The sequence below is a fragment of the Oncorhynchus clarkii genome, chromosome 27 (genome assembly GCF_045791955.1).
Source record: "Oncorhynchus clarkii lewisi isolate Uvic-CL-2024 chromosome 27, UVic_Ocla_1.0, whole genome shotgun sequence".
Lineage (NCBI taxonomy): Eukaryota > Metazoa > Chordata > Actinopteri > Salmoniformes > Salmonidae > Oncorhynchus > Oncorhynchus clarkii.
The window spans coordinates 48,780,156-48,807,904 of NC_092173.1; the positions used below are offsets into that span (position 1 = coordinate 48,780,156).

At 48.5% G+C, this 27,749-nt stretch overlaps 1 protein-coding gene across 1 annotated transcript; it reads right to left on the minus strand.

Annotated features, from left to right (window-relative positions):
- Positions 1–27,749, minus strand: LOC139385803 (centrosomal protein 126). Its single transcript, XM_071131047.1, has 9 exons — positions 27,707–27,749; positions 26,711–26,821; positions 18,735–18,880; positions 16,959–17,058; positions 16,098–16,554; positions 9,983–11,190; positions 9,246–9,928; positions 4,271–4,399; positions 1–59 (listed from the first exon to the last, which is right to left on the minus strand). Exons 1-9 carry the CDS (start codon positions 27,736–27,738, stop codon positions 1–3), a joined length of 2,925 nt encoding a protein of 974 aa, XP_070987148.1. The 5' UTR covers positions 27,739–27,749.

The following is a 27,749-nucleotide window of genomic DNA, read 5'->3' on the forward strand; positions in this document are numbered from 1 at the left end:
TTAACCCCAATTGCTCCTGGGGCGCTGGACAATGGTGACCCTGGCCATAACCCCACTCCCTGCGGGTGTCTCAGGGGGAGTTATTCAAGAAACACACTTTCATTACACACTTGTAGAAAGTGTGTAACAGCACATATATAAGCTACACCCACTACATTTAATATTACAACAGAAGGCTCATGTTTATTAAAAAGATAAGTATTTCCCTTTTATTGAACGTTGTGTTGCACAAGTTTACTTCAAAATGGCGCTCTTTGACAGACAGATAATATTACGAGGCTGCATGCCAGATGGTACCCTATTCCCTACATCAGGGGACTGGTTGGTGTCACACCAGATGGTACCCTATTCCCTACATCAGGGGCACCTCCAGTCCTCAGGGGACTGATTGGTGTCACGCCAGATGGTACCCTATTCCCTACATCAGGGGACTGATTGGTGTCACGCCAGATGGTACCCTATTCCCTACATCAGGGGCACCTCCAGTCCTCAGGGGACTGATTGGGTCAAGCCAGATGGTACACTATTCCCTACATCAGGGGACTGGTTGGTGTCACGCCAGATGGTACCCTATTCCCTACATCAGGGGCACCTCCAGTCCTCAGGGGACTGATTGGTGTCACGCCAGATGGTACCCTATTCCCTACATCAGGGGACTGATTGGTGTCACGCCAGATGGTACCCTATTCCCTACATCAGGGGCACCTCCAGTCCTCAGGGGACTGATTGGTGTCACGCCAGATGGTACCCTATTCCCTACATCAGGGACACCTCCAGTCATCAGGGGACTGATTGGTGTCACGCCAGATGGTACCCTATTCCCTACATCAGGGGCACCTCCAGTCCTCAGGGGACTGGTTGGTGTCACGCCAGATGTACCCTATTCCCTACATCAGGGGACTGGTTGGTGTCACGCCAGATGGTACCCTATTCCCTACATCAGGGGACTGGTTGGTGTCACGCCAGATGGTACCCTATTCCCTACATCAGGGGCACCTCCAGTCCTCAGGGGACTGATTGGTGTCACCTCAGATGGTACCCTATTACCTACATCAGGGGCACCTCCAGTCCTCAGGGGACTGGTTGGTGTCACGCCAGATGGTACCCTATTCCCTACATCAGGGGACTGGTTGGTGTCACGCCAGATGGTACCCTATTACCTACATCAGGGGCACCTCCAGTCCTCAGGGGACTGATTGGTGTAACGCCAGATGTACCCTATTCCCTACATCAGGGGACTGATTGGTGTCACGCCAGATGGTACTCTATTCCCTACATCAGGGGCACCTCCAGTCCTCAGGGGACTGGTTGGTGTCACGCCAGATGGTACTCTATTCCCTACATCAGGGGACTGGTTGGTGTCACGCCAGATGGTACCCTATTACCTACATCAGGGGCACCTCCAGTCCTCAGGGGACTGGTTGGTGTAACGCCAGATGGTACCCTATTCCTACATCAGGGGACTGGTTGGTGTCACGCCAGATGGTTCCCTATTCCCTACATCAGGGGACTGATTGGTGTCACGCCAGATGGTACCCTATTACCTACATCAGGGGCACCTCCAGTCCTCAGGGGACTGATTGGTGTAACGCCAGATGTACCCTATTCCCTACATCAGGGGACTGATTGGTGTCACGCCAGATGGTACTCTATTCCCTACATCAGGGGCACCTCCAGTCCTCAGGGGACTGGTTGGTGTCACGCCAGATGGTACTCTATTCCCTACATCAGGGGACTGATTGGGTCAAGCCAGATGGTTCCCTATTCCCTACATCAGGGGACTGATTGGTGTCACGCCAGATGGTACCCTATTCCCTACATCAGGGGACTGGTTGGTGTCACGCCAGATGGTTCCCTATTCCCTACATCAGGGGACTGATTGGTGTCACGCCAGATGGTACCCTATTCCCTACATCAGGGGCACCTCCAGTCATCAGGGGACTGATTGGTGTCACGCCAGATGGTACTCTATTCCCTACATCAGGGGACTGATTGGTGTCACATCTGTTGCACCCTCGACAACCACTGTGATGATGATGATGATGATTATTATTATTATTATTATTATTATTATTTAACCCTGCTGGTCATCTATGAACGTTTGAACATCTTGGCCATGTTCTGTTATAATCTCCACCCGGCACAGACAGAAGAGGACTGACCACCCCTCATAGCCTGGTTCCTCTCTAGGTTTCTTCTCTAGGTTTTGGCCTTTCTAGGGAGTTTTTCCTAGCCACCGTGCTTCTACACCTGCATTGCTTGCTGTTTGGGGTTTTAGGCTGGGTTTCTGTACAGCACTTTGAGATATCAGCTGATGTACGAAGGGCTTTTTAATACATTTGACTGACAGTTTTAACCCAGCCCCAGCTAACACACCTGACGACAATAATTAACTAATCATGATCTTCAGTTTAGATTTAAATAAGTTTAATCAGCTGTGTTGGCTAGGGATGTGGGAAAAGTGTGACACCAATCAGGCACCCGAGGACTGGAATTGCCCGTCCCTTCCCTATGCATTCGGAAAGTATTCAGACTCCTTGACTTTATTCACATTTTGTTATGTTACAGACTTATTCTAAAATCTATTAAACATTTTTGTATTTTTTTTCTTCTCAATCTAAACAAAATACCCCATAATGAAGAAGCAAAAAAAGGTTTGTAGAAATGTTTTGGGGAAAAAAACAAGAAAAAGTCAATTAAATATCACATTTACATAAGTATTCAGACCCTTTACTCAGTACTTTTGGCACCTTTGGCAGCGATTACAGCCTCGAGTTTTCTTGGGTATGATGCTACAAGCTTGGCACACCTGTATTTGGAGAGTTTCTCCTATTCTTCTCTGCAGATCCTCTCAAGTTATTTTCAGGTCTCTCCAGAGATGTTCAATCGGGTTGAAGTCTAGGCTCTGGCTGGGCCACTGAAGGACATCAGATACTTGTCCCGAAGCCGCTCCAGCATCGTCTTGGCTGTGTGCTTAGGGGCATTGTCCTTTTGGAAGTTCAACATTGGCCCCAGTCGGAGATCCTGTGCGCTCTGGAGCAGGTTTTCATCAAGAATCTCTCTGTACTTGGCTCCGTTCATCTTTCCCTTGATCCTGACTAGTCTCCCAGTCCCTGCCACTGAAAAACGTCCCCACAGCATAATGCTGCCACCACCATGCTTCACCGTAGGGATGGTGCCAGGTTTCCTCCAAACATGACACTTGGTATTCAGGCCAAAGGTTTCATCAGACCAGAGAATCTTGTTTCTCATGGTCTGAGAGTCTTAAGGTGCCTTTTGGCAAACGCCAAGAGGGCTGTCATGTGCCTTTTTACTGAGGAGTGGCTTCCGTCTGTCCACTCTACCATAAAGTCCTGATTTCTGGAGTGCTGCAGAGATGGTTGTCCTTCTGGAAGGTTCTACCATCTCCACAGAGGAACTCTAGAGCGCTGTCAGAGTAACCATCAGGTTCTTGGTCACCTCCCTGACCAAGCCCCTTCTCCCCCAATTGCTCAGTTTGTCCGGGCGGCCAGCTCTAGGAAGAGTCTCGGTGGTTCCAATCTTCTTCCATTTAAGAATGATGGAGGCCACTGTGTTCTTGGGGACCTTCAATGCTACGGACATTTTTTGGAACCTTCCCCAGATCTGTGCCTCGATACAATCCTGGCTCGGAGCTCTACGGACAATTCCTTCGACCTCATGGCTTGGTTTTTGCTCTGACATGTACTGTCCTCACACCTCTCTGATTCAGAGGGCTTGGGTTAAATGTGGAAGACCCATTTGAGTTCAATGCATTCAGTTGTATTCAGTTGTACAACTGACTAGGTATCCCCCCCAATCAAGTTGTAGAAACATCAAGGATGATCAATGGAAACAGGATGAACCTGAGCTCAATTTCAAGTCTCATAGCGAAGGGTATTTCAGTTTTTTATTTTTAATACATTTGCAAAAATGTCTAAAAACCTGGTTTCACTTTGTCATGATGGTGTATTGTGATGTCATTATGGGGTATTGTGATGTCATTATGGGGTATTGTGATGTCATTATGGGGTATTGTGATGTCATTATGGGGTATTGTGGTGTCATTATGGGGTATTGTGGTGTCATTATGGGGTATTGTTATGACATTATGGGGTATTGTGATGACATTATGGGGTATTGTGTGTAGATTGATGAGGAAAAACATGAATTTAATCCATTTTAAAATAAATCTGTAACGTAGTGCATCAAATAGGGGATAGGGTGCAATTTGGGACGCAACCTAGGCTAAATCTTTTTTTACCTTTCTTACCATTGGTTGGGGAGAGGAAGAAGTCTCCCATCGTGGTGATGGCTTTAACTCCGTTGATCAGGCTGTCCCCGTTGATAGTAACGCGAGACAGGTTGGCACGTGCTTGAGGCAGGACAGTTATAGGGTCACCTAAAGAGACAAAACAGCAAGTCAGAGGTTCCTAGTTTCCCTCCCTGCTCCAGATTCTGTTATGAAAAACCTGAAGTTTCTCTCCAAACTATCCCAAAAACATGACCCAAAAATAAGGACATTTTCACCATTATATATTTCACCGGTGTAGTGATCCCATATGTGGTGGTGAGTGGTACAGGGGGGGCCAATGAAAACACAGTGTATCGATACAACTTAAGAAGAAGCTTTCCCAAGAAATGTTTTCATACCTAAAGAATCTCAAACAAAGTTACAAACTGGCAGCCACACAAAGAGAGTACTGTCCCGTCAAAAGGGTTTCTGTTGGACTAGCCAACAGCACAAGGTGCAGTGAGTTCAGTGGGGAGGCTTTAGGTCACTGGGTCCTCAGTACTTTCCATGTAAAAAAAAAAAGAGCAGTTTCAAATATATTTCCAAAAGCAGGTGGATGACATCAGTCATAAATTACATACAATAAAAATAACTACCTACTATGCATGGAACGATTCAACATTACATATCGGCCCCCGGTTCAAATGGATAAACTGTGAGTGCATCAGAGCCTAAACCGATCCAAATGAAGCATGCATTGGTCAGAAAACTAATTCAAACTTCAGGAATCAATGGTTCACTGTTGTTTTTAACTCATTTTGTTATACCTTATCTGAATTGAAGACATCTTTACTAATGCTGCAGAAATGTGTTTGAAAAGCAGTATCCAGATCCATCAGATGTAGCCATCACAATATAGTAGCCATATCTACCAACGTTCCAAAGGCTGGGCCTAATATAGTGTATGAGAGGACAGGCTGGGCCTAATATAGTGTATAAGAGGTCAGGCTGGGCCTAATATAGTGTATAAGAGGTCAGGCTAGGCCTAATATAGTGTATAAGAGGTCATACAATAAGTTTTGTAGTAATTCCTATGTTGTAGATGTAAAGAATATCTGTTGGTCTGTGGTGTGTAATGAGGAGCAACCAGACGCTGCTGGTCTGTGGTGTGTAATGAGGAGCAACCAGACGCTGTTGGTCAGAGGTGTGTAATGAGGAGCAACCAGACGCTGCTGGTCTGTGGTGTGGAATGAGGAGCAACCAGACGCTGTTGGTCAGAGGTGTGTAATGAGGAGCAACCAGACGCTGCTGGTCTGTGGTGTGTAATGAGGAGCAACCAGACGCTGTTGGTCAGAGGTGTGTAATGAGGAGCAACCAGACGCTGCTGGTCTGTGGTGTGTAATGAGGAGCAACCAGACACTGCTGGTCTGTGGTATGTAATGAGGAGCAGCCAGACGCTGGAGCACCTTAAATTACATTTTGGGAAAAAATCAAACTCAGCTCCATCATTCATTGAATCAAAAGGCTCATTCATCGCAAAACCAACTGATATTGCCAATTACTTACTGATTTTTTCATTGGTAAGATTAGCAAACTGAGGCATGACATGCCAGCAACAAATGCTGACACTACACATCCAAATATAACTGATCAAATTATGAAAGAGAAGCATTGTCATTTTTAATTCCGTAAAGTGAGTGTGGAAGAGGTGAAACATTATTGTTGTCTATCAACAATGACAAGCAACCAGGATCTGACAACATGGTTGGAAAATAACTAAGGATAATAGAGGACGATATTGCCATATCTTCAATCTAAGCCTACTAGAAAGTGTGTTCCCTCAGGTCTGGAGGGAAGCTGAAGTCATTCCTCTACCTAAGAATAGTAAAGCCCCCTTTACTGGCTCAAATAGCCGACCAATCAGCCTGTTACCAACCCTTAGTACACTGTTGGGAGAATCTTTGGTTGTTGACCAGATACAATGCTATTTTACAGTAAACAAATTGACAGACTTTCAGCATGCTTATAGAGAAGGACATTCAACAAGTACAGCACTTAACACAAATGACTGATGATTGGCTGAGAGAAATTGATGATAAAAAAGATTGTGGGAGGATGTTTTGTTAGACTTCAGTGCGGCTTTTGACATTATCGATCATAGTCTGCTGATGGAAAAACGTATGTGTTATGGCTTTACACCCCCTGCTATAATGTGGATAAAGAGTTACCTGTCTAACAGAACACAGAGAGTGTTCTTTAATGGAAGCCTCTCAAACATAATCCAGGTAGAAATCAGGAATTCCCCAGGGCAGCTGTCTAGGCCCATTACTTTTTTCAATCTTTACTAACTACATGCCACTGGCTTTGAGTATGCGGATGACTCAACACTAAACACGACAGCTACTACAGCGGCTGAAATGACTGCAACACTTAACAAAGAGCTGCAGTTAGTTTCAGACTGGGAGGCAAGGAATAAGTTAGTTGTAAATATTTCTAAAACTAAAAGCACTGTATTTGGGACAAATCATTCACTAAACCTCAACTAAATCTTGTAATGAATGATGTGGAAATTGAGCAAGTTGAGGAGACTAAACTGCTTGGAGTAACTCTGGATGGTAAACTGTCATGGTCAAAACATATTGATACAACAGTAGCTAAGAAGGGGAGAAGTCTGTCTATAATAAAGCGCTGCTCTGCCTTCTTAACAACACTATCAACAAGGCAGGTCCTACAGGCCCTAGTTTTGTCACACCTGGACTACTGTTCAGTGGTGTGGTCAGGTGCCACAAAGAGGAAAATTGCAATTGCCTCAGAACAGGGTTAGGGTTAGGGTTAGGGTTAGGGTTAGGGTTAGGGTCCTTGGATGAACACAGAGAGCTAATAGTAATAATATGCATGTCAATCTCTCCTGGCTCAAAGTGAAGGAGAGATTGACTTTATCACTGCTTGTATTTGTGAGAGGTATTGACATGTTGAATGCACCGAGCTGTCTGTCTAAACTACTGGCACACAGCTCAGACACCCATGCATACGCCACAAGACATACCACCAGGGGTCTCTTCACAGTCCCCAAGTCCAGAACAGACTATTGGAGGTGCACAGTATTGCATAGAGCCATGACTACATGGAACTCTATTCCACATCAAGTAATTTTTGCTAACAGTAACATTTGATTTAAAAAAAACAGATACAAAAATACACGTTATGCTACTGCGGGGAATGTGAAGCAACACAAACACAGGCACTGACACATGCATACATATGATAACATACGCACGATACTCACGCGTACACATGGATTTCGTGTTGTAGATATGTGGTAGCAGAATAGGGGCCTGAATTTGTTGTAATGTTTTTAAATTGTATTACTGCCTTAATTTAGCTGGACCCCAAGAAGAGTCGCTGCTGCCTTGACAGGAACTAATGGGGATTCATAATAAACCCCAGGAAGAGTAGCTGCTGCCTTGGCAGGAACTAATGGGGATTCATAATAAACCCCAGGAAGAGTAGCTGCTGCCTTGACAGGAACTAATGGGGATTCATAATAAACCCCAGGAAGAGTAGCTGCTGCCTTGGCAGGAACTAATGGGGATTCATAATAAACCCCAGGAAGAGTAGCTGCTGCCTTGGCAGGAACTAATGGGGATCCATAATAAACCCCAGGAAGAGTAGCTGCTGTCTTGGTAGGAACTAATGGGGATCCATAATAAACCCCAGGAAGAGTAGCTGCTGCCTTGGCTGGAACTAATGGGGATCCATAATAAACCCCAGGAAGAGTAGCTGCTGCCTTGGCTGGAACTAATGGGGATCAATAATAAACCCCAGGAAGAGTAGCTGCTGCCTTGGCTGGAACTTGGCTGTATGGTTCCTGTATTGTACCAGACGCGTATTGAATTGTTCATGAAAGGAAAGATGCACATCCCTACTAACTATGCCGTAAAACATGACATGTCAAACTACACAACAAGCTAAATGTGATAAAGTTCATCTAATTTGACTGATATGCACATTAATGTCTGTGAAGGAACATTTAATGTTTGTGCTTTTCTAATAACCAATTCCACTGGGTTCACGCAAGTGACTGATTGATCATGCCTGGGAGGAATCCTCACAATCAGTAGAAGCAATTTGGCAGTATGCCCAGAACATTGTTTTGAGAAACGAAAGGGGTGTCTCAGTTACAAGGTCTCAGCTTAGAGTGAAGAAGCCTTGTGAGGTATTGGTCTGTCACATGCATGAACCAAATGTTAATGATGAATTAATTATGAATAATGATTAAGCTAAATCATGCAAATATACTGTGTATATTACTTACTGTGTAAGCAGTATATGAGAGAACTAACGGGACTGCCTCGGCAGAGCTCCCGACCGACATGTACTATTTTCTTTCTTTCTTTTTTATTTTACCTTTATTTAACTAGGCAAGTCCGTTAAGAACAAATTCTTATATTCAATGACGGCCTAGGAACAGTGGGTTAACTGCCTGTTCAGGGGCAGAACGACAGATTTGTACCTTGTCAGCTCGGGGGTTTGAACTTGCAACCTTCCGGTTACTAGTCCAACGCTCTAGTAACCGGTTACTAGTCCAACGCTTACTAGTCCAACTCTCTAACCACTTGCAACCTTCCGGTTACTTCCGGTTACTAGTCCAACGCTCTAACCACTAGGCTACCTTCCGGTTACTTCCGGTTACTAGTCCAACGCTCTAACCACTAGGCTACCTTCCGGTTACTTCCGGTTACTAGTCCAACGCTCTAACCACTAGGCTACCTTCTGGTTACTTCCGGTTACTAGTCCAACGCTCTAACCACTAGGCTACCCTGCCGCCCCGGAGCGTTACGTTTTTTGGAACCTCTCCAGCTTGCTGATAATAAAGAATGATTCATTTAATATTGACTTCAGGTGTCCCTGGTGGTCATTTCCACGACACGTCATTCTCAACTGGTGACAACAACACATGTATTAGAGACGTGAGGACCGGACAGTCTGATCAATCTACAGTACAGTACATTACCGTCCTTGGTGGCTAAGGCACTACGGACTCCATGCCAGAGCTGGGAGATCTCCTCGTCTGTGGGAGTACGGTCCAGACAGAGGCCATTTTCATGGTACAGAAGCCCCCATCTGGCAGCCTCTCCCTGGGCGTCCTGCTGGCCTGACATGGAGGTGGCCTTGGATGGGTTGGAAATAACGCTGCTATCTGCCCTAATGACATGTGTACGGGTCTGGGACGGGGCAAAGCTGTCCAGGGTGTTATTATTGCACAAAGCCTCATCTACAGGAATCCCTGCTTTAGTAGCAGCAGAGTTAGACTGATCCATGTTGTAAGGACTCTTGGTGGTGTGATTAGTGGGATCCATTTTGTAAGGAGTCTTGGTGGTGTCATTAGAGTGATCCATGTTGTAAGGAGTCTTGGTGGTGTATGATACTACAGCATCCGTCTCTCTTGTGTGTGGTTTTGGTTCCATGGTTTCAGTGCGGGGCGGGGGACGAGGCACCATGACCTTCCCGTGGGTCACCCAGGCCACGTGGCTGCTGGCCTCCGTAGCAGATTGGGGTCTGATGACCGTGCCTTTTCTGGAGCGGGACGAAACAGGATCCATCCCTGCCCTGGCAGATCTCACTCTCCTGGGGACTCTGGGGCACCCGGCTCTCCCACTGCTCCCCCGCTGGACCCTGACCTCCCTGGCTTCCACTCTTGTCTCCCTGGCCTCCTGGCCTCTCTCCTGGATCCCCTGGTGCCCCTGCAGCCTGCTCTCCTGGACCCTGACATCTGCCCAGGCCTGCTTGGTAAAGTCATAGCCGGTGGAGGCCAGAGGGGTGTTGGTGGCCACCGTCTGGCCCTGACCCTGTTGGTGGTCTGATGATGCTGAGTGTTTATGTGGAGGTAGTGGATACTCAGAAACACACTTGTTGTTTGTTATAGGACTCCGTTCCATCTCCTCCTCTTCCTCCAGATTTACCTCGTCCAACCAGCGTATCTTCTTTTTGATCATCTTGTCTGCATCCTTGCCTTTCCTTCTGGTCAGTTCCACACTATCTCTGATGGACATGGTGAATTGTTTGGTGAATATTAAATGCCTGGCGTTATACATACTAGAACAAGCGTTTCCTCCCGACACACCGTATTTTGATTGCTTTTTAAGAATTCCCTTTATGCATCGGACTTCAGTACCTTTATGATCTGTGGCTTTGCTGACAACAGCTACAGGTGGAGGAGATGGAGGTGTATCTGGGAGGGTTGTTGGTGTTATTTCCACCTGCAGGCTCTTTAGGCCTTTAGGGAAGTCAGACCTGATATTACAATGACCCAATGTCTGACTGAGAGGGTCTGTGTTCTTAGACCTCTCGGCTTTGGGCTCAGAGTTGGACCCTGCTTTGGGCTCAGAGTTGGGCCTTGCTTTGGGCTCAGAGTTGGTCCTTGCTTTGGGCTCAGAGTTGGTCCCTGCTTTGGGCTTAGAGTTGGGCCTTGCTTTGGGCTCAGAGTTGGACCCTGCTTTGGGCTTAGAGTTGGGCCTTGCTTTGGGCTCAGAGTTGGACTCTGCTTTGGGCTCAGAGTTGGTCCCTTTGTTGAGGTTGTTCATGGCATCTTCTACACTGGGTTTGCTCCCGTGTGACTGGTGATGTGTGCTTTTTGTTGGCTGAATGTTGGCCGTGTCCTCTCGGACCCCTGAGCTACTTTTAGTGTTATAACTGAGGATATGATCAGGGTTTGAGGAGGGGGCTTCACACAGAAGGTCTTTGTGGCTGTAAGTTTTCCCAGGCAGAAGGACCTGTGTCGCCGACGGTTGTTTGGAATACTTGTCCTCCGGGTCTCTCACCTGCTGCCTAAATTCTAACTTTCCCTCTGGGATCAGACAAGAGGTGAACTCTAGCAGCGTTCTGTCTGGGGTAGAAGTCTTGGAGCACGCTACGACCCCCGAGACTCTGTGGTCCCCCCTCAGATGACTTTCCCTCTCCTGAGAGTGTTGGTCACCGTTATCTGAACGTATTGAGGATGTATCTATAATCCCACTCACAGTTAGCAGGCTGTGGTGACTGACACTGAGGAGTGGGGACTGGGTTATAGTGTTACTCTGTGATGATGATTGGTCTGTACAACTCTGCCACCCAGTGGCCTGAGAGAGCTGGTGCAGTCTGCTGTTACAATCTTCGACAGACTCCTCTGTCTGCCTTGGTCTGGGGGGCTGAGGGCTAGCATCAACTTTGCCCTGTTGGAGTAGGAGGTTACCACTTAGGAAACTCTTTGTTGGTGGACAAAAGGACAAGTTGGTTGGACCATTGGGGTGTTTCTGGTGATCTAACCAAGAGCTGTGGACTCTCTGTACTGTGTTGTTGTGGTTTAAGCCGTCCTCCATTTCCAAGCTATCCAGACTGGACAGGCTCTCTGACTGAGTCACATTATGATGCTGGAATACAGAAGAGATAGTTTTGTTGGTTGATTCATTGATATTTGGGTAAAACAATTCATACAGATAAAAATACTATTTTAAAAAGTACCAAGAACCCCAGAGGATTACCCATGAAAGCATAAAAACAGTTCCTCGGAGATATATTAATTCAACAACAGAAGAGATGTATTATTCAACAAGTGATGAATGTCATGACGGTATGATAGATATCCTTAATAATGTGCATAGCTACACTATATATACACAAAGGTATGTGGACACCCCTTCAAACTAGTGGATTTGGCTATTTCAGCTACACCCGTTGCTGACAGGTGTATAAAATCGAGCACACAGCCATGCAATCTAGGATGCTACCTTTCCAACAAGTCAGTTTGTCTAATGTCTGCCCTGCTAGAGCTGCCCCGGTCAACTGTAAGTGCTGCTATTGTGAAGTGGAAATGTCTAGGAGCAACAACGGCTCAGCCGGAAAGTGGTAGACCACACAAGCTCAAAGTGCGGGACCGCTGAGTGCTGAAGCGTGTGAAAATCATCTGTCCCCGAGTTCCAAACTGGCTCTGGAAGAAACGTTAGAACAACAACTGTTTGTTAGGGAGCTTCATGAAATGGGTTTCCATGGCCGAGCAGCCGCACACAAGCCTAAGATCACCACGCACAATGCCAAAGTGTCGGCTGGAGTGTAAAGCGTGCCGCCATTGGACTCTGGAGCAGTGGAAACACGTTCTCTGGAGTGATGAATCACGCTTCACCATCCGGCAGTCCGAAGGAACAAATCTGAGTTTGGCAGAAGCCAGGAGAACGCTACCTGCCCGAATGCATAGTGTCAAATGTAAAGTTTGGTGGAGGAGGAATAATGATCTGGGGCTGTTTTTCATGGTTGGGGCTAGGCCCCTTAGTTCCAGTGAAGGGACATCGTAAAGCTACAGCTTCCAACTTTGTGGCAACAGTTTGGGGAAGGCCCTTTCCTGTTTCAGCATAACAATGCCCCCGTGCACAAAGCGAGGTCCATACAGAAATGGTTTGCGGAGATTGGTGTGGAAGAACTGGACTGGCCTGCACAGAGCCCTGACCTCAACCCCATTGAACATTGATGAATTGGAATGCCGACTATAAAACATTCCCAAACCAGAAACCGTGGATTGATGGCAGCATTCGTGTGAAACTGAAAGTCCGAACCACTGCTTTTAATCAGGGCAAGGTGACCGGAAACATGACCGAATACAACAGTGCAACTATTCCCTCCGCAAGGCTATCAAACAAGCTAAGCGTCAGTACAGAGACAAAGTAGAATCTCAATTCAACGGCTCAGACACAAGAGGCATGTGGCAGGGTCTACAGTCAATCACGGACTACAGGAAGAAATCCAGCCCAGTCACGGACCAGGATGTCTTGCTCCCAGGCAGACTAAATAACTTTTTTGCCCGCTTTGAGGACAATACAGTGCCACTGACACGGCCCGCAACTAAAACATGCGGACTCTCCTTCACTGCAGCCGACGTGAGGAAAACATTTAAACGTGTCAACCCTCGCAAGGCTGCAGGCCCAGACGGCATCCCCAGCCGCGCCCTCAGAGCATGCGCAGACCAGCTGGCTGGTGTGTTTACGGACATATTCAATCGATCCCTATCCCAGTCTGTTGTTCCCACATGCTTCAAGAGGGCCACCATTGTTCCTGTTCCCAAGAAAGCTAAGGTAACTGAGCTAAACGACTACCGCCCCGTAGCACTCACTTCCGTCATCATGAAGTGCTTTGAGAGACTAGTCAAGGACCATATCACCTCCACCCTACCTGACACCCTAGACCCACTCCATTTTGCTTACCGCCCAAATAGGTCCACAGACGATGCAATCTCAACCACACTGCACACTGCCCTAACCCATCTGGACAAGAGGAATACCTATGTGAGAATGCCGTTCATCGACTACAGCTCGGCATTTAACACCATAGTGCCCTCCAAGCTCGTCATCCAGCTCGAGACCCTGGGTCTCGACCCCGCCCTGTGCAACTGGTTACTGGACTTCCTGACGGGCCGCCCCCAGGTGGTGAGGGTAGGCAACAACATTTCCACCCCGCTGATCCTCAACACTGGGGCCCCACAAGGGTGCATTCTGAGCCCTCTCCTGTACTCCCTGTTCACCCACGACTGCGTGGCCAAGAACGCCTCCAACTCAATCATCAAGTTTGCGGACGACACAACAGTGGTAGGCTTGATTACCAACAACGACGAGACGGCCTACAGGGAGGAGGTGAGGGCCCTCGGAGTGTGGTGTCAGGAAAATAACCTCACACTCAACGTCAACAAAACTAAGGAGATGATTGTGGACTTCAGGAAACAGCAGAGGGAACACCCCCCTATCCACATCGATGGAACAGTAGTGGAAAGGGTAGTAAGTTTTAAGTTCCTTGGCGTACACATCACAGACAAACTGAATTGGTCCACCCACACAGACAGCATCGGGAAGAAGGCGCAGCAGCGCCTCTTCAACCTCAGGAGGCTGAAGAAATTTGGCTTGTCACCTAAAGCACTCACAAACTTCTACAGATGCACAATCGAGAGCATCCTGGCGGGCTCACCGCCTGGTACGGCAACTGCTCCGCCCACAACCGTAAGACTCTCCAGAGGGTAGTGAGGTCTGCACAACGCATCACCGGGGGCAAACTACCTGCCCTCCAGGACACCTACACCACCCGATGTCACAGGAAGGCCATAAAGATCATCAAGGACAACAACCACCCGAGCCACTGCCGGTTCACCCCGCTATCATCCAGAAGGCGAGGTCAGTACAGGTGCATCAAAGCAGGGACCGAGAGACTGAAAAACAGCTTCTATCTCAAGGCCATCAGACTGTTAAACAGCCACCACTAACATTGAGTGGCTGCTGCCAACACACTGACTCAACTCCAGCCACTTTAATAATGGGAATTGATGAGAAATGATGTAAAATATATCACTAGCCACTTTAAACAATGCTACCTAATATAATGTTTACATACCCTACATTATTCATATCATATGTATATGTATATACTGTACTCTATATCATCTACTGCATCTTTATGTAATACATGTATCACTAGCCACTTTAACTATGCCACTTTGTTTACATACTCATCTCATATGTATATACTGCACTCAATACCATCTACTGTATCTTGCCTATGCCGCTCTGTACCATCACTCATTCATATATCTTTATGTACATATTCTTTATCCCCTTACACTTGTGTCTATAAGGTAGTAGTTTTGGAATTGTTAGCTAGATTACTTGTTGGTTATTACTGCATTGTCGAAACTAGAAGCACAAGCATTTCGCTACACTCGCATTAACATCTGCTAACCATGTGTATGTGACAAATAAAATTTGATTTGATTTGATTTGATCTAGTGGAAAGCCTTCCCAGAAGAATGGAGGCTGTTATAGCAGCAATGTTCCAACATCTAGTGGAAAGCCTTCCCAGAAGAGTGGAGGCTGTTATAGCAGCAATGTTCCAACATCTAGTGGAAAGCCTTCCCAGAAGAGTGGAGGCTGTTATAGCAGCAATGTTCCTACATCTAGTGGAAAGCCTTCCCAGAAGAGTGGAGGCTGTTTAAGCAGCAATGTTCCAACATCTAGTGGAAAGCCTTCCCAGAAGAGTGGAGGCTGTTATAGCAGCAATGTTCCAACATCTAGTGGAAAGCCTTCCCAGAAGAGTGGAGGCTGTTATAGCAGCAATGTTCCAACATCTAGTGGAAAGCCTTCCCAGAAGAATGGAGGCTGTTATAGCAGAAATGTTCCAACATCTAGTGGAAAGCCTTCCCAGAAGAGTGGAGGCTGTTATAGCAGCAATGTTCCAACATCTAGTGGAAAGCCTTCCCAGAAGAATGGAGGCTGTTATAGCAGCAATGTTCCAACATCTGGTGGAAAGCCTTCCCAGAAGAGTGGAGGCTGTTATAGCAGCAATGTTCCAACATCTAGTGGAAAGCCTTCCCAGAAGAATGGAGGCTGTTATAGCAGAAATGTTCCAACATCTAGTGGAAAGCCTTCCCAGAAGAGTGGATATTCATACCCATGATTTTGGAAGGAAATGTTCGACGACCAGGTGTCCACATACTTTTGGTCATGTAGTGTATGTCAAGTATCTAGTGCCCCTGGGCCCATGCACAGACATAGGTAACATTCCTGTGTGTGCGCAGAGGGGCCTCTGTCTGTTGATGCAGGTCCAGGCAGTAGTAGCTACAGGCTAACATTACACTACAGGGACCTTTTAACTTTCACCTCCACAGCAACACATCCACAGTCACAGAGAAGAGATGTAACGGTTAGCTTTTCCAGAGTTTAATTCAACAAGGATTTTGGAATTGAAAAAACTCACTGATATAGGCTATAAATGTAATAGAGATATGAACGGTAAAGCTTCAGAAGACATACGGGTGGTTTGCATGATTTAATAGAGATAGTTGACCCACAATGCCTACCTGTGGACTGCTACAGGTCTCCTTGTCCCACAGCTGTGTGTCCTGCAGCTCATTGAGGAACACCATGTCCCGCTCCCTGTCCCTCAGCTGTGTCCCCTGCAGTTCGTCTCTGTCCCTCGGCTGTGTGTCCTGCAGCTCGTCCCTCTCCCTCGGCTGTGTCCCTTGCAGTTCGTCCCAGTCCCTCAGCTGTGTCTCCTGCAGCTCGTCCCTGTCCCTCAGCTGTGTGTCCTGCAGCTCGTCCCTCTCCTTGTCCCTCTCCCTCAGCTGTGTGTCCTGCAGATCGTCCCTGTCCCTCAGCTGTGTCTCCTGGAGCTGGCTGAGGAATAGTAGCCTGTTCTTGAAGCTGCTGAAGGTTCTGTCCTGCATCAGTTTGCTGTAGACCTCCAGGGCAGACAGGGTCCCCTGGTGGAGCGACGGGCTGGGTGTCGGGGGCGGCTTAGGGGATGAAGTGCAGCTCCTGTGTTTAAACCAGAGGAACATGCTGATGGTGATATGTGGTATAATAATGTTCATTATAAATGCCGGTAAACTATAGGGTTGCTAACCTGATCCCAGATCAGTTTGTACTCTTGCCAGACCCATTGCTGCCAATGTCAAGCCAAACATGACAATGATGGTGTGATAGCACAAACAGACTGGGACTCAGGCTAGAAAATTACATGAATGAAAAGCCTGGAGAAATATGCAGATGGTGTAATAACGTTAATGAATAAGCCATTATAAATGTTTATAAAGTCATTATAATAGTTTATGTGTTCATAGGGTAACGGTTATACGTACATGTATATGTTGGAATATTCACTTCTTACTAGTACACATAGTACTTGTAAACAGTTTAGCTATTATAGCAGACATCCTGACCTGTCGGGGGTGGGAGATTGTCTGGTATAGGAACTCAAGGTCAAGGTGCCTTGTATGTGATTAAGTGCCTCCTCGATATTAAGGGTGCTCTTCCTGAAAGCTGCAATACAACCGAGAGAAAAGTCTGTTAATGTAACTTGTTGGTATAATTACAGAGCCTTCAGAAAGTATTCAGACCCCTTGACTTTTTCCACATTTTGTTACGTTACTTATTCTAAAATGGATTTAAAAAAACAAATAATTAAATCCTCAGCAATCTACACACACTACTCCACAATGACAAAGCAAAAACAGGTTTGTAGAAATGTTTGCAAATATCACATTTACATTAGTATTCACACCATTTACTCAGTATTTTGTTGAAGCACCTTTGGCAGCGATTACAGACTCGAGTTTTCTTGGGTATGATGCTACAAGCTTGGCACACCTGTATTTGGTGAGCTTCTACCATTCTTCTCTGCAGATCCTATCAAATTATTTTCATGTCTCTACAGAGATGTTAGATCAGGTTCAAGTCCGGGCTCTTGCTGGGCCACTCAAGGATATTAAGAGACTTGTCCCGAAGCCACTCCTGCATTGTCTTGTCTATGTGCTTAGAGTCGTTGTCCTGTTGGAAGGTGAACCTTTGCCCCAGTTTGAGATCATGGGTGCTCTGGAGTAGGTTTTCATGAAGGATCTCTCTGTACATTGCTCTGTTCATCTTTCCCTCGATCCTGACTAGTCTCCCAGTCCCTGCCACTGAAAACCACCCCCACAGCATGATACTGCCACCACCATGCTTCACTGTAAGGATGGTGTCAGGTTTCCTACAGATGTGACATTTGCCATTCAGACCAAAGAGTTCAATCTTGGTTTCATCAGACCAGAGAATCTTGTTTCTCATGGTCAGAGTCCTTTAGGTGCCTTATGGCAAACTCCAAGTGGGCTGTCATGTGCCTTTTACTGAGGAGTGGCTTCTGTGGGACACTACCATGAAGGCCTGATTGGTGGAGTGCTGCAGAGATATTTGCCCTTCTGGAAGGTTCTCCCTTCACTTCCCTGACCAAGGTCCTTCTCCCCCGATTGCTCAGTTTGGCCCGGTTGCCAGCTCTAGGAAGATTCTTGGTGGTTCCAATCTTCTTCCAATTAAGAATGATGGAGGCCACTGTGTTATTGGAGACCTTCAATGCTGCAGACATTTTGGTCCCCTTCCCCAGATCTGTGCCTCGACACAATCCTGTCTCTGTGCTCTACGGACAATTCCTTCAACCTCATGGTTTGGTTGTTGCTCTGACATGCACTGTCAACTGTGGGACCTTATATAGACAGGTGTGTGCCTTTCCAAATGTCAAATCAACTGAATTGACCACAGGTGGACTCCAATCAAGTTGTAGAAACATGGATGATGATCAATGGAAACAGGATGCACCTGAGCTCAATTTCGAGTCTCATAGCAAAGGGTCTGAATACTTATGTAAATAAGGTATTTATTTGTATTTTCAAATTATTTTTAAAAAGTTAGCAAACATTTCTAAAAACCTGTTTTCACATCGTCATTATGTGGTATTGATGAGGTAAAAAATATATTTATATCATTTTTAAAATAAGGCTGCAACTTAACGAAATGTGTAAAAAGTCAAGGGGTCTGAATACTTTCCGAACGCCTTGCAGTGTGTGACTCATTCTATTCACGTATTTTCTCAAGAACGCATTACAGTTACAAACCACAAAGAGTAAAGTAGAGACCAGTAATTGTGTTTTTCTGTGTGAAACACAGCTTTGGGTTGTGCGACTGACATTGTCTGCGTCTCTGTGAGGGGGGCAGATGTGCCCTCTGGAAGCGTTCGGTAGCATCCTGGACTCTCTGTTTACGTTGCTGTAGGATGCTTTCCCTCAGCCTCTGTTCCTGGACATCCCACAGCTTCCTCCTCTCCTCCAGAACCCTGCAAGGAGAACACAGAGAATACATTACAGACTGGTCCCAGACCTGTTTAACCAACTCCTCTCCTCCAGAACCCTGCATGGAAAACACAGAGAACACATTACAGACTGGTCCCAGACCTGTTTAACAAACTCCTCTCCTCCAGAACCCTGCATGGAAAACAGAGAACACATTACAGACTGGTCCCAGACCTGTTTAACAAACTCCTCTCCTCCAGAACCCTGCATGGAAAACACAGAGAACACATTACAGACTGGTCCCAGACCTGTTTAACCAACTCTTCTCTTATTATCATAGTCACAACGAGAATATATAGACTGGTCCCAGATTGTACCTTAGCCAACTCCTCTGACTAGCATTTTCACATAGGTTTTAACCTGGTCCCAGTTCCATCAAGGTTGATTGAAGAGATCTTTTGTTTAAGCCCACAGGAAACTGAGTCCATTCTTTGAGGTGCATTCACAGCAGTCATTAAATAGTTGAAGGAAACACTCCTGTGACAACTGGTTAGTTTAGAGAGGGAAAATTACATTACAATCAGGCTTTTATGAACAAAAACTCACAATATTATAGAATATGTGCCATTTAACAGACACTTTTATCTAAAGCGACTGACAGTCATGTGTGGATACACATGTGTGGGTGGCCCGAGCGAGAATCAAACCCATAACCTTTGGGTGATGCAAGCGCCCTGCTCTACCGACTGAGCCACACAGGACACCTTGGTAAATGGCTTCAAAAACAATATGATGATTTCTCCCAGGAAGACTTCTCTTGGCTGGCCTGTAAATGCTCCTTCCATAGAAGTAAACAATTAAAGAGGTTGGCTAATGTTCATCACTCACACACACACACACACACACACACACACACACACACACACACACACACACACACACACACACACACACACACACACACACACACACACACACACACACACACACACACACACACACACACACACACACACACACACACACACACACACACACACACACACACACACACACACACACCTCATTAGGTAGTGTTGTCCTTAGAAACCCTAACGCTGACTTAATCCTACTTCTGTCCTGTCAGCGGTCTCTGGAGCTCTCCACATTTATTCTACAATAAATCTCCCCTCCAGTAGTCTAGTCAGACCTGACAGGGTCACCCCTCCTGTAGTCTAGTCAGACCTGACAGGGACACCCCTCCTGTAGTCTAGTCAGACCTGACAGGGTCACCCCTCCAGGAGTCTAGTCAGACCTGACAGGGTCACCCCTCCAGTAGTCTAGTCAGACCTGACAGGGTCACCCCTCCAGTAGTCTAGTCAGACCTGACAGGGTCTCTCCTCCAGGAGTCTAGTCAGACCTGACAGGGTCTCCCCTCCAGTAGTCTAGTCAGACCTGACAGGGTCACCCCTCCAGTAGTCTAGTCAGACCTGACAGGGTCACCCCTCCAGGAGTCTAGTCAGACCTGACAGGGTCACCCCTCCAGTAGTCTAGTCAGACCTGACAGGGTCACCCCTCCAGTAGTCTAGTCAGACCTGACAGGGTCCCCTCCAGTAGTCTAGTCAGACCTGACAGGGTCACCCCTCCAGTAGTCTAGTCAGACCTGACAGGGTCTCCCCTCCAGTAGTCTAGTCAGACCTGACAGGGTCTCCTCCAGTAGTCTAGTCAGACCTGACAGGGTCCCCTCCAGTAGTCTAGTCAGACCTGACAGGGTCTCCCCTCCAGTAGTCTAGTCAGACCTGACAGGGTCACCCCTCCAGTAGTCTAGTCAGACCTGACAGGGTCTCCCCTCCAGTAGTCTAGTCAGACCTGACAGGGTCCCTCCAGTAGTCTAGTCAGACCTGACAGGGTCTCCCTCCAGTAGTCTAGTCAGACCTGACAGGGTCTCCCTCCAGTAGTCTAGTCAGACCTGACAGGGTCTCCCCTCCAGTAGTCTAGTCAGACCTGACAGGGTCTCCCCTCCAGTAGTCTAGTCAGACCTGACAGGGTCTCCCCTCCAGTAGTCTAGTCAGACCTGACAGGGTCACCCCTCCAGTAGTCTAGTCAGACCTGACAGGGTCTCCCCTCCAGTAGTCTAGTCAGACCTGACAGGGTCTCCCCTCCAGTAGTCTAGTCAGACCTGACAGGGTCTCCCCTCCAGTAGTCTAGTCAGACCTGACAGGGTCTCCCCTCCAGTAGTCTAGTCAGACCTGACAGGGTCTCCCCTCCAGTAGTCTAGTCAGACCTGACAGGGTCTCCCCTCCAGTAGTCTAGTCAGACCTGACAGGGTCTCCCCTCCAGTAGTCTAGTCAGACCTGACAGGGTCTCCCCTCCAGTAGTCTAGTCAGACCTGACAGGGTCTCCTCCAGTAGTCTAGTCAGACCTGACAGGGTCACCCCTCCAGTAGTCTAGTCAGACCTGACAGGGTCTCCCCTCCAGTAGTCTAGTCAGACCTGACAGGGTCTCCCCTCCAGTAGTCTAGTCAGACCTGACAGGGTCTCCCCTCCAGTAGTCTAGTCAGACCTGACAGGGTCTCCCCTCCAGTAGTCTAGTCAGACCTGACAGGGTCTGCCCTCCAGTAGTCTAGTCAGACCTGACAGGGTCTCCCCTCCAGTAGTCTAGTCAGACCTGACAGGGTCTCCCCTCCAGTAGTCTAGTCAGACCTGACAGGGTCTCCCCTCCAGTAGTCTAGTCAGACCTGACAGGGTCCCCTCCAGTAGTCTAGTCAGACCTGACAGGGTCCCCTCCAGTAGTCTAGTCAGACCTGACAGGGTCCCCTCCAGTAGTCTAGTCAGACCTGACAGGGTCTCCCCTCCAGTAGTCTAGTCAGACCTGACAGGGTCCCCTCCAGTAGTCTAGTCAGACCTGACAGGGTCACCCCTCCAGTAGTCTAGTCAGACCTGACAGGGTCTCCCCTCCAGTAGTCTAGTCAGACCTGACAGGGTCTCCCCTCCAGTAGTCTAGTCAGACCTGACAGGGTCCCCTCCAGTAGTCTAGTCAGACCTGACAGGGTCTCCTCCAGTAGTCTAGTCAGACCTGACAGGGTCTCCCCTCCAGTAGTCTAGTCAGACCTGACAGGGTCTCCCCTCCAGTAGTCTAGTCAGACCTGACAGGGTCTCCCCTCCAGTAGTCTAGTCAGACCTGACAGGGTCTCCCCTCCAGTAGTCTAGTCAGACCTGACAGGGTCTCCCCTCCAGTAGTCTAGTCAGACCTGACAGGGTCTCCCCTCCAGTAGTCTAGTCAGACCTGACAGGGTCTCCCCTCCAGTAGTCTAGTCAGACCTGACAGGGTCTCCCCTCCAGTAGTCTAGTCAGACCTGACAGGGTCTCCCCTCCAGTAGTCTAGTCAGACCTGACAGGGTCTCCTCCAGTAGTCTAGTCAGACCTGACAGGGTCACCCCTCCAGTAGTCTAGTCAGACCTGACAGGGTCTCCCCTCCAGTAGTCTAGTCAGACCTGACAGGGTCACCCCTCCAGTAGTCTAGTCAGACCTGACAGGGTCTCCCCTCCAGTAGTCTAGTCAGACCTGACAGGGTCTCCCCTCCAGTAGTCTAGTCAGACCTGACAGGGTCTCCTCCAGTAGTCTAGTCAGACCTTACAGGGTCCCCTCCAGTAGTCTAGTCAGACCTGACAGGGTCCCCTCCAGTAGTCTAGTCAGACCTGACAGGGTCTCTCCTCCAGTAGTCTAGTCAGACCTGACAGGGTCTCCCGTCCAGTAGTCTAGTCAGACCTGACAGGGTCTCCCCTCCAGTAGTCTAGTCAGACCTGACAGGGTCTCCCCTCCAGTAGTCTAGTCAGACCTGACAGGGTCTCCCCTCCAGTAGTCTAGTCAGACCTGACAGGGTCTCCCCTCCAGTAGTCTAGTCAGACCTGACAGGGTCTCCCCTCCAGTAGTCTAGTCAGACCTGACAGGGTCTCCCCTCCAGTAGTCTAGTCAGACCTGACAGGGTCTCCCCTCCAGTAGTCTAGTCAGACCTGACAGGGTCTCCCCTCCAGTAGTCTAGTCAGACCTGACAGGGTCTCCCCTCCAGTAGTCTAGTCAGACCTGACAGGGTCACCCCTCCAGTAGTCTAGTCAGACCTGACTGGGTCTCCCCTCCAGTAGTCTAGTCAGACCTGACAGGGTCACCCCTCCAGTAGTCTAGTCAGACCTGACAGGGTCTCCTCCAGTAGTCTAGTCAGACCTGACAGGGTCACCCCTCCAGTAGTCTAGTCAGACCTGACAGGGTCACCCCTCCAGTAGTCTAGTCAGACCTGACAGGGTCACCCCTCCAGTAGTCTAGTCAGACCTGACAGGGTCACCCCTCCAGTAGTCTAGTCAGACCTGACAGGGTCACCCCTCCAGTAGTCTAGTCAGACCTGACAGGGTCACCCCTCCAGTAGTCTAGTCAGACCTGACAGGGTCACCCCTCCAGTAGTCTAGTCAGACCTGACAGGGTCACCCCTCCAGTAGTCTAGTCAGACCTGACAGGGTCACCCCTCCAGTAGTCTAGTCAGACCTGACAGGGTCACCCCTCCAGTAGTCTAGTCAGACCTGACAGGGTCCCCTCCAGTAGTCTAGTCAGACAGGGTCCCCTCCAGTAGTCTAGTCAGACAGGGTCCCCTCCAGTAGTCTAGTCAGACCTGACAGGGTCTCCCCTCCAGTAGTCTAGTCAGACCTGACAGGGTCTCCTCCAGTAGTCTAGTCAGACCTGACAGGGTCTCCCCTCCAGTAGTCTAGTCAGACCTGACAGGGTCTCCCCTCCAGTAGTCTAGTCAGACCTGACAGGGTCTCCTCCAGTAGTCTAGTCAGACCTGACAGGGTCTCCTCCAGTAGTCTAGTCAGACCTGACAGGGTCACCCCTCCAGTAGTCTAGTCAGACCTGACAGGGTCTCCCCTCCAGTAGTCTAGTCAGACCTGACAGGGTCTCCCCTCCAGTAGTCTAGTCAGACCTGACAGGGTCTCCCCTCCAGTAGTCTAGTCAGACCTGACAGGGTCACCCCTCCAGTAGTCTAGTCAGACCTGACAGGGTCACCCCTCCAGTAGTCTAGTCAGACCTGACAGGGTCTCCCCTCCAGTAGTCTAGTCAGACCTGACAGGGTCTCCTCCAGTAGTCTAGTCAGACCTGACAGGGTCTCCCCTCCAGTCGTCTAGTCAGACCTGACAGGGTCTCCTCCAGTAGTCTAGTCAGACCTGACAGGGTCTCCCCTCCAGTAGTCTAGTCAGACCTGACAGGGTCTCCCCTCCAGTAGTCTAGTCAGACCTGACAGGGTCTCCCCTCCAGTAGTCTAGTCAGACCTGACAGGGTCACCCCTCCAGGAGTCTAGTCAGACCTGACAGGGTCACCCCTCCAGTAGTCTAGTCAGACCTGACAGGGTCTCCTCCAGTAGTCTAGTCAGTACAGGGTCCCCTCCAGTAGTCTAGTCAGACCTGACAGGGTCCCCTCCAGTAGTCTAGTCAGACCTGACAGGGTCTCCCCTCCAGTAGTCTAGTCAGACCTGACAGGGTCTCCCCTCCAGTAGTCTAGTCAGACCTGACAGGGTCTCCCCTCCAGTAGTCTAGTCAGACCTGACAGGGTCTCCCCTCCAGTAGTCTAGTCAGACCTGACAGGGTCTCCCCTCCAGTAGTCTAGTCAGACCTGACAGGGTCTCCCCTCCAGTAGTCTAGTCAGACCTGACAGGGTCTCCCCTCCAGTAGTCTAGTCAGACCTGACAGGGTCTCCCCTCCAGTAGTCTAGTCAGACCTGACAGGGTCTCCTCCAGTAGTCTAGTCAGACCTGACAGGGTCTCCCCTCCAGTAGTCTAGTCAGACCTGACAGGGTCTCCTCCAGTAGTCTAGTCAGACCTGACAGGGTCTCCTCCAGTAGTCTAGTCAGACCTGACAGGGTCTCCTCCAGTAGTCTAGTCAGACCTGACAGGGTCTCCTCCAGTAGTCTAGTCAGACCTGACAGGGTCTCCTCCAGTAGTCTAGTCAGACCTGACAGGGTCTCCCTTCCAGTAGTCTAGTCAGACTAGCCCTGGCCTGCAGTTGGCTCATTACCAGGAGGTCTATTTCAAGATAACAGGATAAAATCCTGCTGATGTAACAATATAACTTTAATCCGTCTCCTCGCCCCGACCCGGGTTCGAACCAGGGACCTTCTGCACACATCAACAGTCACCCTCGAAGCATCGTTACCCATCGCTCCACAAAAGTCACAGCCCTTGCATAGCAAGGGGAACTGTAGCTTTACAGTCACAGTGGCTGTGTCCTCCTCTAGTTAGCTTTACAGTCAAAGTGGCTGTGTCCTCCTCTAGATAGCTTTACAGTCACAGTGGCTGTGTCCTCCTCTAGTTAGCTTTACAGTCACAGCGGCTGTGTCCTCCTCTAGTTAGCTTTACAGTCACAGCGGCTGTGTCCTCCTCTAGTTAGCTTTACAGTCACAGCGGCTGTGTCCTCCTCTAGTTAGCTTTACAGTCACAGCGGCTGTGTCCTCCTCTAGTTAGCTTTACAGTCACAGCGGCTGTGTCCTCCTCTAGTTAGCTTTACAGTCACAGCGGCTGTGTCCTCCTCTAGTTAGCTTTACAGTCACAGTGGCTGTGTCCTCCTCTAGTTAGCTTTACAGTCACAGTGTCCCAAATGGAACCCTGACGTGACCCCCCCAAAACAACATTTACACCATTATATCAATCCATTAGGAAAATTACAGGGCGCCAGGTAGCGGTTAGAGTGTTGGGCCAGTAACCGAAAGGTTGCTAGATCGAATCTCAGAGCTGACAAGGTTAAAAAAATATATATCGTTCTGCCCCTGAACAAGGCAGTTAACCCACTGTTCCCCGGTAGGCCGTCATTGTTCTGCCCCTGAACAAGGCAGTTAACCCACTGTTCCCCGGTAGGCCGTCATTGTTCTGCCCCTGAACAAGGCAGTTAACCCACTGTTCCCCGGTAGGCCGTCATTGTTCTGCCCCTGAACAGGCAGTTAACCCACTGTTCCCCGGTAGGCCGTCATTGTTCTGCCCCTGAACAAGGCAGTTAACCCACTGTTCCCCGGTAGGCCGTCATTGTTCTGCCCCTGAACAAGGCAGTTAACCCACTGTTCCCCGGTAGGCCGTCATTGTTCTGCCCCTGAACAAGGCAGTTAACCCACTGTTCCCCGGTAGGCCGTCATTGTTCTGCCCCTGAACAAGGCAGTTAACCCACTGTTCCCCGGTAGGCCGTCATTGTTCTGCCCCTGAACAAGGCAGTTAACCCACTGTTCCCCGGTAGGCCGTCATTGTTCTGCCCCTGAACAGGCAGTTAACCCACTGTTCCCCGGTAGGCCGTCATTGTTCTGCCCCTGAACAAGGCAGTTAACCCACTGTTCCCCGGTAGGCCGTCATTGTTCTGCCCCTGAACAGGCAGTTAACCCACTGTTCCCCGGTAGGCCGTCATTGTTCTGCCCCTGAACAAGGCAGTTAACCCACTGTTCCCCGGTAGGCCGTCATTGTTCTGCCCCTGAACAAGGCAGTTAACCCACTGTTCCCCGGTAGGCCGTCAGTGTAAATAAGAATTTACCTAGCTAAATAAAAGGTTAAATATAACAAAAGTAGTGCACTAAACAAGGCAGAAATATGAGTTGTACTTGGACGGAGGGATTCGCTAGTAGCAGCAGGGTGCTAATGACGTGGTCCAGACCACAGGACACTTTAGAACATGAACATACAACTCATTTTTAGTCAGGCTATGCTTTCAGACACCACAATGATAGCACAAACAGATCTGGGACCAGGCTATGCTTTCAGACACGGCCTACGGTTGTTAGGTAGTAACCTGCCACATGACAATGACCATAGTGGTTTGCAAGACAGCACAAACAGATCTGGGACCAGGTTATGATTTAAGCGTAGGTAAAGAAACGTACTTCCTTCGTCGGTTGGTTTCCAGGGAGAAGCAGCGAGCTCGGGCCCTGCATGACTTCTGTTCCTCCACCAGAACATGCCGGTCATCTACAAACACCCCGTCAGCTCCAATCCTGCTGGTTTTGACATCAGGCCCGGTTAAGGTGTTTATGCCGATTGTGTCATTAGTAGGTACAATTCATACAATAGAACAAAGATGCCCACTTTCATATGTAAAAATAAACAACCCTACTTTTTGGCAGGCAACAACTGCAGCACCTACTACAACTCTTCTGTTAAGCCTAGCTTCAGCCTAAACTCAATGTTTTATGTTGGCTAGGCCTAGTTGCAGAATATAAATGTCAAAGTAGAATGTTTATAGTCAGAACCATGTGAATTAATTCCAACCCAATTAGGCCTATTTAGATAGAGTACAAATAAAAACAGCAACACAGTATCAATCTACTGAATGAATGAATGCCATTTAATTTTTCAGGTCAAACTGCTAGTTGGCAAAACCCCCATCCCTTATGGGATTAATTGACACATAAACAAACATTACAATAATTCACTGTGATAATAATCATTCCGGTGTTCTGCCTGCCTGCCTGCCTGCCTGCCTGCCTGCCTGTCTGTCTGTCTGTCTGTCGCCTGCCTCTGCCTGCCTGCCTGTCTGTCGCCTGCCTCTGCCTGCCTGCCTCTGCCTGCCTGCCTGCCTGCCTGCCTGTCTGTCTGTCTGCCTGCCTGCCTGCCTCTGCCTGCCTGTCTGTCTGCCTGCCTGCCTGCCTCTGCCTGCCTGCCTGCCTGCCTGCCTGCCTGCCTGCCAGTCTGTCTGTCTGCCTGCCAGTCTGTCTGCCAGTCTGTCCAAAAAATATAAGCATTAGGACCTAAACTACCATCTATAGCTGGATAATTATCTATAGGTAAGACACAAAACACACTACTACCTAAGGTTATGTTTCCCACTGAGCCAACGTTAGCCAGGCTATATTAGCAATGCCCATGTAGTGCAAGGATACGAGTAGAAGAAGTTGTCCTTCAGAGCTTTCATTCTAGGAAACA